The sequence below is a fragment of the Peromyscus californicus genome, unplaced genomic scaffold (assembly GCF_007827085.1).
Source record: "Peromyscus californicus insignis strain IS unplaced genomic scaffold, ASM782708v3 Scaffold_5__1_contigs__length_169319896, whole genome shotgun sequence".
Classification (NCBI taxonomy): Eukaryota; Metazoa; Chordata; class Mammalia; order Rodentia; family Cricetidae; genus Peromyscus; species Peromyscus californicus.
The window spans coordinates 32269501-32289395 of record NW_026294573.1 but is presented as its reverse complement, the minus strand read 5'-3'; the positions used below and the strand labels follow the sequence as shown (position 1 = coordinate 32289395).

The 19895-nt window shown below is 40.4% G+C and overlaps 1 protein-coding gene across 1 annotated transcript in view; it reads right to left on the bottom strand.

Moving 5' to 3' along the window:
• The window catches only part of Rlf (RLF zinc finger), a 69142-nt gene that overhangs the window by 37678 nt on the left and 11569 nt on the right, over positions 1-19895 (bottom strand). Inside the window, exons 2-3 of the mRNA XM_052716189.1 lie at positions 6043-6197; positions 3919-4000 (exon numbers count right to left, since the gene is read on the bottom strand). Coding sequence (XP_052572149.1) covers positions 3919-4000; positions 6043-6197 — 237 coding nt within the window. The remainder of the gene's footprint in view (positions 1-3918; positions 4001-6042; positions 6198-19895) is intronic.

Sequence of the window (19895 nt, the reverse complement as noted above, 5' to 3'; positions counted from 1 at the left end):
TAACACAGCAATTTCCCTTTAACAGCCTGACAGATCTTCAGACTTCTTTCTCCTGAACACAGGACAGATACTTTGTAGTGAAGACAAGGAATCTAAGTGAAAATTTCAGAATTTCCTGTTAGGTCACTGGACCTACAATGTCTACCACAACACCCTGGCAGAAAACATTATCACCACTGTGATAAACAGCAACTGAAATGTAAATGATCTGAATACTTTCTCCTCCCCTTCCATCTCTCCAAAGCAGATGCGTTGTCACCGTTCACCAGGACTTGTGGACTTAAATGATCCTCAGCCTCCAAAAGAACTAGAGCCAAGGCCAGGGACCGACTGGCACATTGACTAGTTTACTTTTTCATCTGTTAAACCCAGAATATACTTCACTCAGAGCAACTTTTGTTGCCATTAGGTATTTGATTAATTAATTATAGTAAATGTATTTTAAAAACTGAAACCATTAAAACAAATAGATATTTAGTCAAATAGTGCAGGATCACATGCAAAGAAGTATCCCATGTGGTTATTAAAGAGGAAGATCAACATGCAGAATAAGCCTCATTCTCATAATAAAAACTAACCCAACAAGCTGCATGGCTAACAAAGGAGCATTGTGTACTATGTGTTCAAGGCCAGCCTGGGCTACAAGTGAGTTCCAGTCCATTATAGATAACATACAGATGCTATCTCAAAAAACAACTCAACATCATGGAAAAAAAAAAAAAAAAACACCAAAAAATCCTTTTCAGGCTAGAAATATAGCTCTGTACACAAGTGCTCACACAGCATGAGCAAGGCCACATAAACTCCAGCAAGAACACAAACAAAAACTTGCTTAGAATGTGTTTTCTAAAATGCACAGAAGAGGCACAGAGAAGCTGTATAGCTGTAGTATGTCTATAGCAGCCGGTGCCATCTGAGGCCTCACTGATACAAATTCTTATCCTGGGTAGGGATGGAGGACGAAACCAAACAAAAAACCAACAAGCCAGGCACAGTGACATGTCTACAAATCAGAGCACTTAGGAGGTGAAAAAGGAAGATCATAAATTCTTTATAAACACTATAAAACTTTATAAACACATAAACACTGAGGCTGGAGAGATGGCTCAGCAGTTAAGAGCACTGGCTGCTCTTCCAGAGGGCCCGGGTTCAATTCCCAGCACCCAACATGGCAGCTCACAACTGTCTGTAATTCCAGTTCCAGGAGATCCAGCATCCTCACAAAGATATATGTGCAGGCAAAACATCACCGCACATAAAATAAAAATAAATAAATAAATAAATAAATAATTATTTTTTAAAAAGTTCAAAAGGTTTTTTTTTTTTTGTTGTTGTTGTTGTTGGTTTTTCGAGGCAGAGTTTTTCTGTGTAGCTTTGCGCCTTTCCTGGAACTCACTTGGTAGCCCAGGCTGGCCTCGAACTCACAGAGATCTGCCTGCCTCTGCCTCCTGAGTGCTGGGATTAAAGGCGTGCATCACCACCGCCCTGCCAAAAGGTTTATTTTTGTCAAAATTATCCAGAATTCCATGTATTACCGTGTCCACTTGTCACATAAAATGAAAAAAAGCTTATTTTTTTATATTTCATATTCAACAGGGACCAAGCCTCTTATTTATCTGCAATGTTATTTCACTAATTTTACTGAACACAGATTCAAAAACCTATCCTGTGCACCTGACAACTACTAAACATTTACACTCGGGAAGGGGCACTTACTCAGCAAACAATCTAAGAAAACAAAGAAGCATATGAAGTGTTCTGTCTAGGGAGGATATAATAAAATACTAATAGCACAAAAAGAATCAAGTTTATTTGCTCTTCTAGAATGTGACATGTCAGGACCAAACTACTAAAGCCTCAAAGCATCAAGACAAAAATACATGTGCTCAGCTGGGCACAGTGCTGCATGCCTGTAATTCCAGCATTCAGGAGGCTGGGGCAGGATTGTCACAAGGTTGAGACCTGTCTGGGCTACATACAGACTTAGTTCAGGGACAGTACGGGTCTTGGATTTCAGTTAAGCCAGGGCCACAGTGTGATCATCTCACAAACAAACCACAAACAAAGCAGAAATCAACATCCCATACACAAAAGATGACTTTAAAGGCTGTTTGAATATGTGAGAAGTCAAGACGACATTACAGAGTTTTAAATAGGCCAGGAATGTGACAAAGAACTTTCTTCTCCCCAAGGAGAAAAATATTACAATCATTTCATTTTGTATTATGTACCCCAGAGGAAACAAATTCCTATACTCTGAAGTGTGTTTTTAATATATGAATCTTTATCTGTGCCCACATAAAACACATCCAAGATACTCTGAAATGTGTGTCCTAGATGAAGCAGCTAATAAAGGATTCTGAACCTATTGGTAAGTGTTACTCTGGGCAAGCTCAGTTTCCTATGTGTGCCTCCTTGTTTATAAATGAGGACTCAAATAATCTTCACATTATAAAGTTTACTTAAGGGACATAAAATAGTTAAAATAAAGCACAAAGAGGCCGGGCATGGTGGTGCACACCTTTAATCCCAACACTCAGGAGGCAGAGACAGGGAGATCTCTGTGAGTTCGAGGCCAGGCTGGTCTACGGAGTGAGTTCCAGGATAGGCTCCAAAGCTACACAGAGAAACCCTGCCTCAAAAAACCAAACCAAACCAAACAAAACAAAACTATAACAAAAACAAAAAGTACAAAGCAGTAAGCCTTAATTAGTGGCCAGTAATTATATGACTGAAATTACTTAATGTTATAGAGTATTATTTTAAGATGTGTTACATTTGTTTATGCTGTGGAATATTTGTTTAATGATGCAAAGATGTGCTGCATTCCTTTATGTTGCATTTGTTTAACTCTGTGAAGCTGTGTGACTTTCCTGTCTTAAAACCCCTGATTGGCCTAATAAAGAGCTGAACGGCTATAGCTCGGCAGAGAAGGGATAGGCGGGGCTGGCAGAGAGAATAAATAGGGGGAAAAGGAGGCTCAAGGAGCAAGAGAAAAAGGAGAGGAGGATGCTAGGGGCCAACCACCCAGGCAGCCACAGAGTAAGAGTGAAAGTAAGACACACAGAAGTAAGAAAAGGAAAGCCCAGAAGCAAAAGGTACATCAGATAATCTAAATTAAGAAAAGCTGCCTAGAAACAAGCCATGCTAAGGCCAGGCATTTATAAGAAAGAATAAATCTCTGTGTATGATTATTTGGGAGCTGGGTGGTGGGCTCCTCAAAAGAGGCAAAAGAGCAAAGAGAAAAAAAGACCAACAACAATTTAATGTCTATTTGTATGTTTATGTATATCTACGCCAAGTGTGCGCACACTGAGGTCAACACCTTGGTGTTGTTTCTCAGGCATTTTACCAAGTTCCTTTGTTCAAGAGGCCTGGGGTAGGCAAGGTAGACATGAGCTCTAGGATCTTCCTTTCTCTGTTTCCCATCTTGCCATCTGGAATTACAGGCCCATGATACCACACCTGGCTTTTTACATGACTTCTGGGGATCCAAACAGGTCCTCCATGCTTGCAAGGCAGGAACTTTACTGGTTAAAGCATCGCCCTAGTTCCTGGGTGTATTTTTAAAATACTTCTCAGTTTCTACCCTAATGGATCATTTGACACCTGTTGCTGGGTGGGTCACTTGCCATTTTCTAACCTGCTCACCCACTTGGAAAGGTGAGAGCCAAGTAGTCTCCTGTGAGTATAATGCATGAGTAAAATCTACGACTACCAGTTTGACTGATTTAGGTACACATACTGATTGGCAAGACACAAGTATGTTATTAACAATCTAAATACTTTATTTAATAATCATAAATATATGAAAATGCAATTGTTTTTGTTCTACGTTTTCAAAGATTACTTTGCCAAGAATAAATGTATGTCTTGGGCAATTAAGCAGAGAATTTCTCTTGATTAAAATGGACTCACCTGTAGAGACTGAAGGAATGGTACCCAGACTTCACAGGGCAGTTCACTTTCAGGCACTGAAAGCAGTAATTCAAAACAACTCCTACAATACAAATAACTATGTAAGTATATAGGAGATTACAGTAATAATTAAGTACAGCATGAAAGCAATATGCAAGACTTTTATACTTGTTCAAACTATTTTAAATACTTAGACTCTATATTTTTTCTTTGAAACTGTTCTACTAGTTTTTCAAGTATTAAAAAAACAAAAGAAGGGCCAGAGAGATGGCTCAGATGTTTAAGAGCACTGACTGCTCTTCCAGAGAACCTGGGTTCAATTCCCAGCACCCATATGGCAGCTCACAACTGTCTATAATTCCAGTCAGGTTCCAGGGGACCCGACACTCATGCCAAAACACCAATGCACATCAAATAAAAATATTTTGGAGGGATGGTTCAGTGGTTAAGAGTACTGGCTGCTCTTCCAGAGGATCTGGGTTCATTTTCCAGCACCCACATGACAGCTCACAATTGTCTGTAACTCCAGTTCCAGGGGATCTGGTGTCCTCATACAAATGTACATGCAGGCAAAACGCCAATGCACATGAAAACGAAAATAATTTAAAAAAAAGAAAGAAAAGCTATAATGCTTTATGTTTACATTATCGTTTTAATAAAGTTTAGAAATATATGAGCCTTCCAAAAAAGTCATATTCCAAATTGTTAGATTGTATGAGAAGATCACCCATATCAATAGACCAAAAAAACTGGATCTGGGGATATTGTGAATTTAGTTGACATAGTGATAAAGAGAAGTAGACTGTCACCCACATCAGTTTCTATCACTTGCAGAGGAAGCAGAATGATCAGCAAAGTGATTTCTTCACTTCTAAAAAGGAAGCAAGAGTTTCTTCTTTATACCTTAACCACTACCCAGACACAGAGAAGAAGGAAAAGAAAGGGATTATAAAAAGATTCAGAAAAACGCCAATAAAGAACAACTCAAAATATCAATCCAGCATAACTCTCCTAAATCTTACAGCATAATCACTTTGCCTGTACAGATTGGTATCATGTGGCAGGAAGTGGGACCTGGTAGGGAGAACAATGGGATTAAAAGGGGAATGCTAATCCTCCACCAAAGTATGATGTCAGAGATTCAGCTGTGGTGAACTGAATACAAACAGGTAGGGCTAGAACAGAAGTAACAGATTACCCTGACAAGCACACATTTCATTCAACAATGCAGGATCTAACTGAGGCAACACCAGCCTACACTTGAACAGCTGTTGATGAAACGAGTATGTTAATGGTATAATTTTGTCTGTTACTAGGCAATCTAATATTAAAACAGCTAAATGACTATGGACTTTACTATACTGGTATTTTGTGCTGATAAAATTATTTTTAGTTCAAATGATGTAACCGAGTTGCAAGATTTCACAATATCTTCTCCAACATATATGGTGTTTCTCAAAGATAACCAGTTTCAAGATCCTGAATCTATGATAATTCTGATTGCAAACTTCATTAGACTGAGATTCCTAGAAGATGGGCAGAGCACAGCTGTGAGTGTATCTATGAGAGCATGTCTACAGATGACTAGCTAAGGAGAGACTTCCATGAGGTGAGCAGTACTGTCTAAAGACTGAGGGCCAGGTGAATTAAAGGAGGGTCATGGAGTCAGCCCAGCCTGTGGGCATTCTCTCCCTGCTTCTTGCTTCTGGGTAAGAACGGCTCTACTTGGCCAGGCCTCCTTCTCATAATGGACTAAAACCCCCTGAAACCGAGCCTGAAACTGAGCCGAAACAATCCTCCTCTTTTAAGTTGGTTTTCTCTGGCATTTATTTGGTCCTGGTCAGAATAACTGTTCAACACACAATCTATAGCTAAGGGAAAGAGAAGGGAAATGGATCAGACTTGTAGTACAAGCCTGAGTAAGAAAGAGACCCCAAAGACAGCTACAGATTGTTTAGCTGGAGCTTCACTTGGACTTTCTCTCTTGGCAATTTAGGAGTGAAGGCTCAGAGCAAAGGGAACTGGTGCTTCTGCAGAGTAAATAGTGCCACTGTAAAGAGAAGTCAGGCAAACACCACAACCAACAGTACTTAATTCTTAAGTAACTGAAGTGCTTAAACTTACAGGACTAATCTGCCAAGCACTAAGAGGACATCTTCACATTCAGTAGTTAAAAATGGACGTGCGCTGGCAAAGCTTTGGATAGCAAGGCGGTATACCTCCAGAAGATACACAATGTGTTCTGATGCATTCTTGCTGCTTGCATATTGCAATAATGTCTAAAAAAAAAAAAAAAAGAATTAATTGTTTTATAAATAAAAATGAAATAAATTGGTTCTTTGCACTCAAAAGTACTATTTCTTCCTTCTTTCCTAACACGCTCTTACACACTGTCTTTTTAGGCCCCTGTTTGTTTAGAGGATTCTATATTCACCAAATAATGAATCATCCCTCTGGAGTTAGTGGAATACAGAATGGTTCTTTTGACAGGATGAAATCTGAGGAGAAAAGCCATTATATGCTTGGGCTGAGTATCCCTATACATGTAGAATTACAAGTAGCAAGTTTGGTTAATATAACATTCAACTGAACAGGGAAAAGAAGAGGAGAGTTGCTACATGTACACCCTCCCCCTCATAACAATAAGTTTCTCCTCCCCTTTTGTAGATAGTTATTATTCAAATATACTCCCAGATATATTCACAACAGAGAGACACGTGGCTGATTTGGCCAAGATCTGTTTTGGGTGTATGAACAACCAGGCAGATTGTCCTGAGTTGAACTTTTAGAGAGAATTCCCTATTTACCTTCTTATGCCTCAGCATAAATATGCTAACTATAATTAAAATCAGAGACATCATCACAAGGTACAACTCAAGTTTGTCAACCAAAATAGAGAACAACCCAAATTATTACCTTTAACAATCAGTCCCTCCTTCCTCTTACACCCTATAAGCAAAGGCCCACTAACTAACTCACATGGCCCACTGTCACTCTTGACAGCCAAATCCTGAGCTATACTATCTTACTTTTGAATGAAGTATTCTTGCTTACTCTTGCAATCTACATGAGCCTTTAATTCCTTGAAAAAAGACACCAAGAACCTGCTGTGAAGTTGGGTAGTGGTGGCACATGCCTTTAATCCCAGCACTCAGGAGGCAGAGGCGAGGGATCTTTGTGAGTTTGAGGCCAGCTGGGTCTACAAAGCCAGTTCCAGGACAGCCAGAGCTGTTACACAGAGAAACCCCATCTCAAAAAAATCAAGACCAAAAAACTTTGCTGTGACTTTGTGTCATAGCCCCACATAGGCAGGACATCATTTTCCCTCTAGAGAACACATTCTAACTGGTCTGTAGAGCTTCTACTGAAACTAGGCTTTTAGCTAGGGCTACTCCTGTAAGACAGAAGGCAGCTTGATTATGAGTGAATTCTATGTGACCTGAAGGTTTTACCCCCAGAATAATTTCTGTAAAGATTTCTAACTTACTGTCTTGGAATTTTCTGTCTAAAGAACTACAAATAGGGCTAGTAAGATGGCTAACAGTTAATGACACTGGCTACCGAACCTGATGACCTGAGTTCAACCCCTGGGACCTATATGGTGAAAGGAATAAACCAGCTCCTATAAGATGTCCTCTATCTCCACATGAGTGTCAAGCACACATGCACTCCCCCTCCAAACGCACGCACGCGCGCGCGCGCGCACACACACACACACACACACACACACACACACACACACACATACGCACATAATTTTTTAAAAAGAACTACAAAGAAGTACGGTAACAATGCAGGATTCCAAACTTTCTACACTTTAGTGTTCATATATAAGATCCCTTTCTGAGCTGAGTGGGCTGCACACCTGTAATGCCAGGGCTGTAATGCCAAGAGTTTTTGCATGGGAGTCAAGAGTTAAAGGTGATTTTTGAGACTTCACAGACTGAGGGTGACCTGGGTTACACTGCAGCCTATCTCAAATAACAACAACAAAAGATCTTTACTATCAGCTCTGATTAAGAAACAAAACAGCTGGGCGGTGGTGGCGCACGCTTTTAATCCCAGCACTTGGGAGGCAGAGGCAGGCGGATCTCTGTGAGTTCAAGGTCAGGCTGGGCTACAGAGTGAGTTCCAGGACAGGCACAAAGCTACACAGAGAAACCCTGTCTCGGAAAACCAAAAAACAAAACAAAACAAAGAAACCCTCTAATGACATGTGATAAACCATCGTACTACATATAGTAAAATGCTCTTGACACACTGAATGATGTGGTCTGTATGCACTTGAATGCCCACCAACCTACAACTAAATGGCCTTCTGTATTTTCAGAAATGTAATATATCATTTAATCAAATCATCCCTCCCCCTTTTTTCCCCACAAAGACAGGGTCTCATGTAGCTCAAGCTGACTCATCTACCTTAAGTGCTAGGATTACAGTGTGCCCACCATGCTCAATTGTTGCTGTGCTGGAGATTAAGCAAATCCGACAGGCACTTTACCTACTAAGCTACAGCCACAGTCCAAGTTACTCACTTTCAAATATCCCAGACTTGGGATGTTTCATTGTGTTGACTTTCTTCTTCTTTTTCTTCTTCTTCTTCTTCTCCTTCTTCTTCTTCTTCTTCTTCTTCTTCTTCTTCTTCTTCTTCTTTTTTGTTTTTAAGATTTTGTTTTACTTTACTTTGACACAAGGTTTTGATATACAGCTTTGGTTGGCCTCAATGAGCACTGGGATTAAAGGCATATGATATTATGCTTGGCATTTTATTTTATTCTTAGATATGTGCACTTGGGCACACATGAGTGTTGGTGGCTGGGGAGGCCACCTCTGGATCTGGATCCCTTGTGAGCCAACCAATGTAGAAGCTGTGAACCAACTCAGGTCCTCTACAAAAGTATATATGCTCTTAAGTGCTAAGCCATCTCCCGAGCCTCTTGATTTCTATTTTTATATTCCTAAAATGTAACTGTTCCATGTTAGTTCACATTAAATAATGGGGTCTCCTTAATATACCCACTAGGACACATGCTGAGCATTTAAAAAATCCTTGAAACAATCTTCACTGGATTTTGCTATTTATTCATTTATTTATTTGGGTACTGCTGGAGACTGAACTTGCTAAGTAAATTCTCTACCACTAAGCTATACTCCCAAAGTTTTATCATTGTTTTTAATGTAAAATTAGAATGAATGAATTATATTTATCCAAATAACATAAGTAACTCATATAAACAAAATCCCAACAGAAGCATTTAAGAAAAATTTTCTTGCTGGAGGTGATGCCTCACGCTTTTATTCCCATCATTTGGAAGAGGCAGGGAGATCTCTGAGTTCAAGGTCAACATGGTCTACAAAGTGAGTTCCAAGATAGCCAGGACTATACAGAGAAACCTTGTACCAAAAACTCAAAAACAAAAAAGAATTAAAGTTTTCTTGTTCTTTCCTTAATAAAGCTGGAAATGAGGTAAATAATGATAAATATGACTCAAGTTCAGTGGCATTTTACAGAGAGCAAATTAATGAAATTTCCTCTTTTGTTTCAGTAAACTCATTTATTTGAAAAATAAGGAAACCAGATATGCATGTCTGAAAGAGTACTATACCTATTTAGGCACTGTGTTTAACTATTTAAATACTCTTTTTTTTTTTTTTTTTGACAGGGTTTCTCTGTGTTGTTTTGGTGCCTGTCCTGGACCTCAGGCTGGCCTCGAACTCACAGAGATCCGCCTGGCTCTGCCTCCCAAGTGCTGGGATCAAAGGCGTGCACCACCACTGCCCAGCCTATTTAAATTCTCTTAAAGGGTGCTCTTATTCAAGTTCCAGGCAAATTACCAACAGAACACTACTTTAAGCCCTTGCTATGTATTTCAAATCCCTATTAAATATTTTCATCTGGATGGCCTATTCAAGTCTCAAGCCCCAACATATACAAAACCAAACATCTCCCCTAGAAAATATACCCTCTTTCACTTCCTCTGTCTCTCTTCAGGAGCCAAAACTAAAAATAATGTTGAAACAGTCACAAAGTTTGTTGATTCTAGCTCAAAAAATAACTTGGCCCACCCACCACGTCAGTAGCCAGTGACTTATTCCAAGTCCCCAATACTTTCATCAGAATTGCTCTGACAGTTCCCTTCTGCAGATCTGGATACTCTCCAGGTCTTGGAGTGTACTATAAATGCAACATATTTGTACATTAAAGAATCAATGCATAGGGTGTAAAGAGCACAAACAGCTGGACTAAAAAATGCTAACACAGCTAGACCGCAATGGTTATAGGATTGTGTGGGCTAGTTTTCCGTCATCTTTATATTTTATTCTATGGAACTATCAAGAGGGAATAAATTTCAGGATGGTCACATTTTATGCAAGGGATGCATTCCAATTTTAGTACTAATTTTCCCACGAAAAATCATAGTTATATTTATTGGGCATGTAGTATGGAATAGACACTTTCCTAAGGGCTTTCATTCTATTACAGTCAGGAATCATATGACAATGTTTTAGTTAACAAGGGCTTGCATTTATGAGGGTGGTCTCAAGATTATAAGAGAAACAACAGGATTTCCAGCTTTGGATCATACTAGTCTTAGTTTTGGTGAATAGAGAACAAGTTAAATACAGGTGATGTTGGACCTAGAGATGGCTCAGTCACATTGAGAGCCCATTAAGAGTACATAGTGCTCTTTGTCTTGAGACAGAGTCTCTTCCCTTATGTAGTCCTGGCTGTCATGGAACTCACTATGCAGACCAAGCTGGCTTCAAACTCAAAGAGTTCTACCTGCCTCTGCCTCCTGAGTGCTGTAATTAAAGGCGTTTGTCACCATATCAGGCTGTACACGCTGTTCTTGTTGAGGACTCAAGATCAACTCACAGCACACAAACACACTGTTGGGCGGCTCACAACTGTCTTTAAAACCCCAGCACCCTCCCTCTTCTGGCCTCCACAGACATTGGCACTCATATTCACATACCCATGCATAGGCCTACAAACTCACATCATTAAAAAATAATCAAAACAAATATATTTTTTAATGGGTGATGTTAAGAAAAGCAAAAAGGGGTTGGAGAGGTGGCTCATTGATTAAAAGCACTGTCTGCTTTTCTGGAGGACCCAGGTTCAATTCTCAGTACCCACATGACATCTGTAACTCTAGTCCTAAGAGATCTGATACCCTTTTCTGACCTCTACAGGTACCAGCCAAAGACTTACATGCAGACCAAATACCCATAAACATAAAATAAATACAAGCTTTAAGAAAGAATTTTGTTCAGAAGTATGCCAATGTCACACAGTGGGAAAGGGAGACAAGCCTAAGACTGGACCAAATCTCTACGGTCTGTCTGGGCAGAAGACAGGTTAGGCCACTGGATTCTCTTACACAGATGGAAACAAGAACAAAGCATCACTAGGGTAGAGAAAAAAGATTACACGGAGAATCCCAAAATGCAGAAGCCCAGAACAAAAGTGATCTGTGCTGGGATTAGGAAGGAAAGGGTATATCCTTTACAGCTTACCCTTAAAAAGGTCATGTGGTGGTACATGACTTTAATCTCTGCACTAGGGAAACAGAGGCAGGTAGGTAGATCTCTGATCAAGGCCAGCCTGATCCACACAGCTCATTCTAGGACAACCAGGCCTCCAAAGAAACCATCTCAAAAATTGTGTGTGCACGCAAACGTGCATGTGTGTGAACCTAGAGCTTCAAGCATGCGAGGCCCTGGCTAGCAGCTGCCTGCTTACAATGAGGAAGTGGCTAATTAAAACCCTAACTCTTGGCCGGGCGGTGGTGGCGCACGCCTTTAATCCCAGCACTCGGGAGGCAGAGCCAGGCGGATCTCTGTGAGTTCGAGGCCAGCCTGGTCTCCAAAGCGAGTTCCAGGAAAGGCGCAAAGCTACACAGAGAAACCCTGTCTCGAAAAACCAAAAAAAAAAAAAAAACCCTAACTCTTGCACCTTATGTTGCTACTCGCACCCAACTCAGACTTTCCGTATTAGTTACATCTTAAAAAATAAAGTATTGATAGGGTCTCTGGCCAGCCTCAAACTTCCCATTTAGGTGAGGATGACTTTGAATTTCTGATCCAACTGCTTCAACCTCCTAATGCTGTTTTATGTGCTACTGGGTGGGGGCCAAAATCAGGGCTTCATGCATGGTAAGCAAGCACTTTACAGACTGAACTACATCCAGCCTCTACAGCTGATTTTTTTTTTTAATGGGAGAAAAAGACTTACTTGTTACTTCTATTTACCACTGATCTACATCCCTGACCTTTAGTTCATTTTTTAAAATAAGAAAGCAGATTTTATGCATTAAGTCATCCACTGTGCAAATGTTGAACAGATAATCTGAACTAGTCAGCTGGCTTCAAAGCACATCCTGTATCACCGGTCTTTATGTCTTCTCAGAATACACAACTCTACTATTTCCTTAATAAATATGTTTATTTCCAAATTCTGCCTTTCCTTTCAATGCAATGCCTTTATTTAGTATTTGCAGCCAGTGTGGCCTGGTTGTCACCTGGCCCTCTTCCTGAGTGAGTACCACATCCACCCCCTATCTGAAGTCACTGCTTCTGGGAAATGGTTGCCAGCACTGGTGCTGAGTGACATCCACTACTCTGCCATGCTGTGGTTGTTAGGGAAGTAGCTCAGCTTAGGTTTTTGGGTTTTGATCCTAGCACCATGTAAGATGGACAAAGTTTACTGGCTGGAGAAGTCCCTACCCACCTACCCCGACAAACCAACCAGCCACAGGTGCTGGGGGTTCATTACAAAACTGAACAGATAGCTACTGACTAGGAAGCTCAACATCCTAGGGCAACGGGAATTTTTTAAGAGAAATTTTGCACATAACACAAGAACTCTTGTTCTGACTTAAATTTCTTAACATAAGAAATACATAAATTCTAAATCAACCCCAGGTGGTAGTAATGCACACCTTTAATCCCAGCACTTGGGAGGCAGAGGCAGGCAATCTCTAAATCTGAGGCCAGTTTGGTCTACAGAGTGAGATCCAGGACAGCCAGGGCTACACGGAGAAATCTTTTCCTGAAAAACAAACAAACAAACAAACAAAAACAAAAAGTAAAATTCTAAATCTGAGTGATTATACTGTAAAGGGTAAGCTTCTAGGGGAAGTCAGCAACTGAATGTCAACCCTGACGCAGAGGGCAAAGTTGAAAGTGCAAAGGTAAGGGGATGGGAGGGCTTCAAAGAGGATTAGGACGGAGATGTAACCATCAATTAGCAATGAACCTGGATGGGAAGAGAAGAGCTGGCTGCTCCAAGTCAGGAAGTAGCTCAATTAACTCAAGTCCAAAGTCTTGTGTCTGTGCTGCTACCGGGACCCAACGCCTACTCTGCACACTAGTGGCAGCTGCTTTTCGAGTTTAGAAATCTGGCTTACTTATGACCCATCAGTCTACACTTCTTCATCCACACCCTGATAACATTTCACTGGATTCAGTCCACCATCCCCATCTTCCCAGAATGTTTTAGACAGTGATCCCGTCATGGGTCAAAAATATGCTTTCTAGCTTCATCTCATTTTCAGTCATTTTAAAATGTCTCTTGCTGTTGCTGTAACAGTAGTATATCTTTAAATACACAAATTTTTCCATAATGCATAAAAAGACTACCCAGAAACAAATCACTGTTAACAGGCAAGTTTGAGTTTCCTCAATGTACAAATTGAAACATTTTATGTTGATGCTATGTCTTATGCTTCCTTTGACTTCATTTTTTTTTTCCTGAGTGACCAGCACTCAGTTTGGCATGCTGGGTAAGTCCTTTTCCATTGATTATATCTCTAGCCACGCTGTAGATTTTCACTGTGTTCTCAATGTTATACAACCTTGTACAGAAACCAATTCCATTTTTGAACATCACAGTTTCTAACTTTTATTTTGACTTTTTGAGGTAGGGTCTCACCCTAAAACTCAGTGTGTACCCCAGCTTGGCCTCAAACTCACAATCCTCCTGCTTCAGTCTAAATGCTGGGATTACAGGTGTCTTCTATCACATCCTGCCCTGGTCTCTTAACTTGGCAATATTATATATAAAATTACAATAAGTTCCCCTAAGTCTAAAGCTTTACTTCATGACTATCTTACTGGCCACTGTTCTTTGACAATTTAATACATTATATGGAAGGCACTCTACTCTCTTATCTCCCACCTCTGCCATCGTACCTCTTTCCCCACATCCATATCTTTTTGTTTTGTTTAGTGACCACAGGGTTGAAACTATCCATTGGAACTTGGTGGCCCCATGACTATTTTCTGAGAATGGACTATAAATAGAATTTCTGGCTCCACAACTTCTAGAGCTTTACAACAATATTGGATTCTGCTCCAGAAAATTAATTCCAATTTACATTCCTATTATCAGTGCAAGACAGTGGCACACTGAAGAGCTATCACATAAGATAGTATATTTTAAATACAATTTTTAAAGTGTGATGTGAAGTTGGGGTTTTTTGACACAGGGTAGTCAGTCACACCTGTGTCAAAGATTCTACAAGGCCAAATGCCTTGGGTTATTTTTAGTCCCCTTTAAAGCTATTCATTGCTGGCTGGAGAGATGGCTCAGAGGTTAAGAGCACTGGCTGCTCTTCCAGAGGTCCTGAGTTCAATTCCCAGCAACCACATGATAGCTTACAACCATCTATGAGATCTAGTGCCCTCTTCTGTCATGCAGGCATACATACAGGCAGAACACTGTATACATAATAAATAAATATTAAAAAAAAAAGCTATTCATTGCCTACCCCAATGTCTGTCTGACCTAACAGACACACTTTTCTCAAATCTTAATAGTATGAAAAAAAAAATGATCTTTTAAAATTCCAAAGACCTGAACAGACACTGGTCCAGATATAGACTGTAAAAATAAGCACAAGAAAAAATACTAAACATAACTCATAAGGGAAATGCAAATTGGAGCTTCACCAAGCTACCACTAATTTTAGTGGTAGTGACAGTTCAAAAAGTAGAGGTGCCGGTGTCTTAGGAAGTAAGAGACAGACTTTGTACTCTGTTGACTGATGGGAGTGTAAAATGATACAACCTGCCAAGGGATCCAGCTCCTAAGAAAGGAAAAAAGCATTTGTCTACATCAAAAACGAAGAATGCTCATAGCAGCTCAATTTACAGTATTCACAAACTAGAAAACACCCAATATTTATCAACAGCTGAATGAATATTAAAATTATAGTATATCCATACCAAGAAACCAATTACTCATCTCTACAACATGAATTTCAAAATAATTACACCAAGTGAAAGAGGCCAAACAGATTCTATGACTGTACTTGCATAAAATCCTTTAAAAAAAAAATGCAACCTAGGGGGCTGGAATGATGGCTCAGTGGTTAAGAGCACTGGATTGCTCTTCCAGGACCCAGATTCAATTCCCAGCACCCACACAGTAGCTCACAAACTCCAGTTGCAGGAGGAAATCTGACAACCTCTTCGGGCACTACATACATGTGTAAACAGACATGCAGGCAGAAAACCTATACAAATAAATAAGTAAGATTTAATGGGGGGGGGACAATTATGTAGCTGGGAGTGGTACACTCTGGTAATCCTAGGAATTTGAAGGCATGGGCAAGATTACTGTAAATTCATAGTCAGCCTGGTCTACACAGCAATTCCAGGCCAAGAAAGAAGAGTAACATTAAAAAGTCATGATAAAAAGCACAAACCCAGGGGTTGGGGATTTAGCTCAGTAGTAGAGCGCTTGCCTAGCAAGCACAAAGCCCTGGGTTCGGTCCTCAGCTCTGGAAAAAAAAAAGCACAAAACTAGAAAGTGTGGTTTGTGTGATAGAATTCAGGAAGTCTAGCATGCTTTGGCGAGTGTTTTATAGCTGAGCTACATCCACAGCCCCAATGGGAGTTACTTCACTTATGTTCTTGTCCCCTAAGGACAAGCCGGTTGGAAGGCAGATAAATAAAAACACTTGGCCATCAAACAATATTGCTCTACTGCAAATGAAACATGAACATTTGTTTAATGTTTAGCTTCTCTACTAGGCAATCGACTTAACAGAGGCCCTATGTGCTGCACTTTTGTTAAAGGATGTGCTAAATTATTTTCAAAGTATAATAAGGCAGTTTTTCAGGCATGTATGTTTGATCAGTTGGAAAATGCCATCTACTACAAAAATACAGTAGGTATGGTGGAGTGGTACATGCCTTTAATCCCACTACTGAGAACACAGAGGCAGGCTTATCTCTACTTCCACGACAGGGTACATACTGACTGGCACCCTGTCTAAAATAAAATAAAAACCTATAATGAGTTCAATGTCAGCCTGAACCACACAAAACCATCCTGGGCTCAAAGCAAAGCAAAACAAAACATGGGTTTTAGGGCCAGCAAGATGGCCCAGTAGGTAAAAGTGCTTGTCACCAATGCTGATAACCTGAATTTGATCCTTGAGACCCACAATATGGAAGAAGAACACTTACTCAGGAAAGCTGTCCTCTGACTTCCACAGGGACACTGTGGCATGCACACACAACTCACTCTCTCTCTCTCTCTCTCTCTCTCTCTCTCTCTCTCTCTCTCTCTCTCATTCTCTCAATAAAATTATAATTAAAAATTTTAAATAGGTTTTAGCTGACAAGTAGATGTGCTAAATGACTTCCAAAGTTCTTTCTTGCAACACAAAATTCTACAATTATAGAAACATGGCTTTATTTTTTCCAGGGACATGAATTTCACAGGTTATAAATTCAAGTAATTTTATATATGCATACTTCAATGTAATGAAACACATAGCTCGGCATCGTAATACAAGCCTGTACTCCCAGCACTTGTGAAGGCAGGAGGATCAGGAGTCGACTTGAACTAAGTAAGATCCTGTCTCAAAAAACAAAACAAAACAAAACAAAACAAAAGGAAGAAAATGAGAAAAAAAAAAAAAGCACATAATTTGGAAGCTGAAGAGATGGCTCAGTGGTTAAGAGCACTGACTGCTCTTCCAGAAGACCCAGTTCAATTCCCAGCACCCACATGGCAGCTCCCAACTGTCTGACTCTAACTCCAGTTCCAGGGGACCCAACACCCATGCACATGAGTGGGGGGGGGGGGGGGGTGAGACAGACGGACACATAATTTAAATATAAAATAAGCAGATAGCCAAGCTTAAAAAAAAAAAGCTTAATAAAGAATCTATGGTAGCCTAATGTGGTGCACATGCCTTTGACCCCAGGGAGGCTGAGGGAAACCTCTGTGAGTTCAAGGCCAGCCAGGGCTACACAGAGAAACCCCACCTCAAAAAACCAAAAACAAATAAAATAAGATCAATCTGCCAGGCAGTTGCTGGAGCACACCCTTTAATCCCAGCACTGGGAGGCAGAGGCAGGTGGATCTCTGTGAGTTCCAGGACAGGCTCCAAAGCTACAGAGAAACTGTCTGGGGTCAGAGGGGGGAACGGGGGGGACGGGGGACGGGGACAGAGAGAGAGAAAGAGAGACAGAGAGACAGACACACCAATCTATTGGTTACAAAAGGGAGAATCTATTATATCCACTACAAGCATTAACGAGTTTCTATTGCTTCAATACAACGTAAGTTCACTGTAATTGATAATATACAAAACATTCTAGGGTCTCTAAATCTAAATGCTTAAAAAAATTTTCTGTGACATTCTGTTGTTTTTAAACAAAACCTCAATCGTTTGATTTTATCAATAAAGACTACGGAGCCAGATGCTGAGGTGAAAGCCTGCTAGCTCAGAGAGGCAGCGAAAGCACCCAGCTGATTTTCTTCCTCCACCCATGTCCCAGAAGCCAAGCAAAGTAGCATATACCTATCATAACCTCTAAATGTGGAGGTAGAAGAGAGTAGCAAGTTATAGGACAGCCTGAGCAACACAGCAGAATCCTGTCTTAAAATGTTTTTTCTCTGAGAAATTAACACACTCATCTTTCAACCAAGCAATGGTAAGGGCAATAGCATCTGGGCCCACTTCATGTGCCCAGACACCTACTGCAGAGCAGCTGACTATTTCCTCCAACTCTAGAGAATACAGATCTGTAAGAAGGTTGAAGGTGGACAGGTATTAGAATGGAAGATTAAGTGCAAACTCCTAACATCAAAGGCACATACACATGCTCTCTAGTTCATGATAATGAAACACCAAGTCAATCCAAGCATGCGTGGTATTTTCTCCACACTTACTGCTAGGTTGTTATGGAAAAACGTGCTCTAAGTTAACATTTGCATTTACAAGTCCTTTAAAGTAGAAATCAAGACTTCGACACAAAGAAAAAGCCAAATTAGAAGAGTGAGCATAACAACTCATGTAAACAAGTACTCTTAGTTAAATTAGTAGTGAGGCTTCCATTGGGATAGGCATTTACTCTAGAGGGGTAAACGATAACCCATCAGGGGCACAAATATCATCTTAATACTTACAGTTAAATAACACCTTAAAAAAACTCATCCCTGGGGGCTGGGGATTGGCAGAGGGCTTGTCTAGCCTGCAAAAGGGCTCTGGGTTTGATCCCAGCACCATACAAACCAGGAATGGTAGCTGACTACTACGCCAGCAATCTAGACTCAGGTTAAGAGAACTCAGTTTGAGGCCAGCCTGGGCTACAAAATGAGTTTCAGGTTAGGTTGGACTAGAGTAAGAGGGGTCATCATCCCTTCTGTATATTTCTGGTTTGGCACTATAATTATACAATTTATTAACATAGTAAAAATAAGATTTATATCTGAGCCCAGTGACACAAGCCTGTAATCCTAGGTAGTTTGGAAGAATGCAGTTTTAAGAACAGGTAACTGAATAAGTTCAAGGCCACTCTGGGCAATGTAGTGAGACCCAGTTTCAAAATAAAAAGTATAAAGGCTAGGGATACACTGTTCAGAGTTAGTGGCAAACTGTTTGGTTACCATGTAGGAAGGCCCAGGTTCAATCCCTAGTACCACACTCACACAAAAAAGATACACTCAATTACTTTGATAATGATACAATAGACAAACATCTGGAGCTGACTGAAATCTAAAGTCATGTATACATCCCTTCAGTGACACTCATTCTCTGTCCCTGTTTACAAATCTAAGAAGTACCAAATGTAAGAAAGTTAGCTAGAGGAAAGCATGGGTCTTTCTAGGTATTCACCATGGTTTAGTGTTCCCAGAGTCTGGGAGCCTTGATGTATAAAAGACACATCTCTCCAGACCAGGGTGAGAGGACACACACCTTTAATCCCAGCACACAGGAGGCTTGAATGAAAAACAGCCCCCACAGGGGGAACTATTTGAGAAGGACTAGGAGGTGTGGCCTTGAGGTTTCAATATGCACTAATAGATCCAGTCTCCCTCACTCTCTGCCTGCTGCTTGTGGTTCAGAAGAAAGCTCTTGGCTACTGCTCCAGTGACATGTCTGCTTGGTGCCACTCTCCCTACCATGGTGATCATGGACTCACCTTTCAAAACTGTAAGCAAGCCCCCAATTAAATGCTTTGTTCTATAAGTTGTCTTGGTCATGGTGTCTCTTCACAGCTATAGAAGAACAGTAACTAAGAGACCAAACATCTCTAAAAAACACAAAAGACAAATCTCTCACAGTCACAATCCATCACCACATTGTATCACATCACTTCAGCAGACTCTGTGCCTTAACTCTTTAGGACATATTCTTCTTTGCCTTTGCTGTTATTGTTTGCTTTGTTTTGTTTCAGAGACAGTGTCACATGTGACCTGGGAAGACTCCTTATCTAGGTAGCTAAGGCTGGCCTTGAACTCCTGATTCTCCTGCTTCCACTTTACAGAAAAGTGGTTAAGCCACCATACTCTGCTATGTCTGTTTTTTGAAAACGTAAGAAAGCATAGGATTTTAAGATTAGAGCAGAGTGTAATGGTACTCACCTACAATCTGAACATTAGAAATCCAAGCTATAAAATAATACCCTCTCACAACAAACACCCTCAAGATTGCAGGGTAAATTTAATT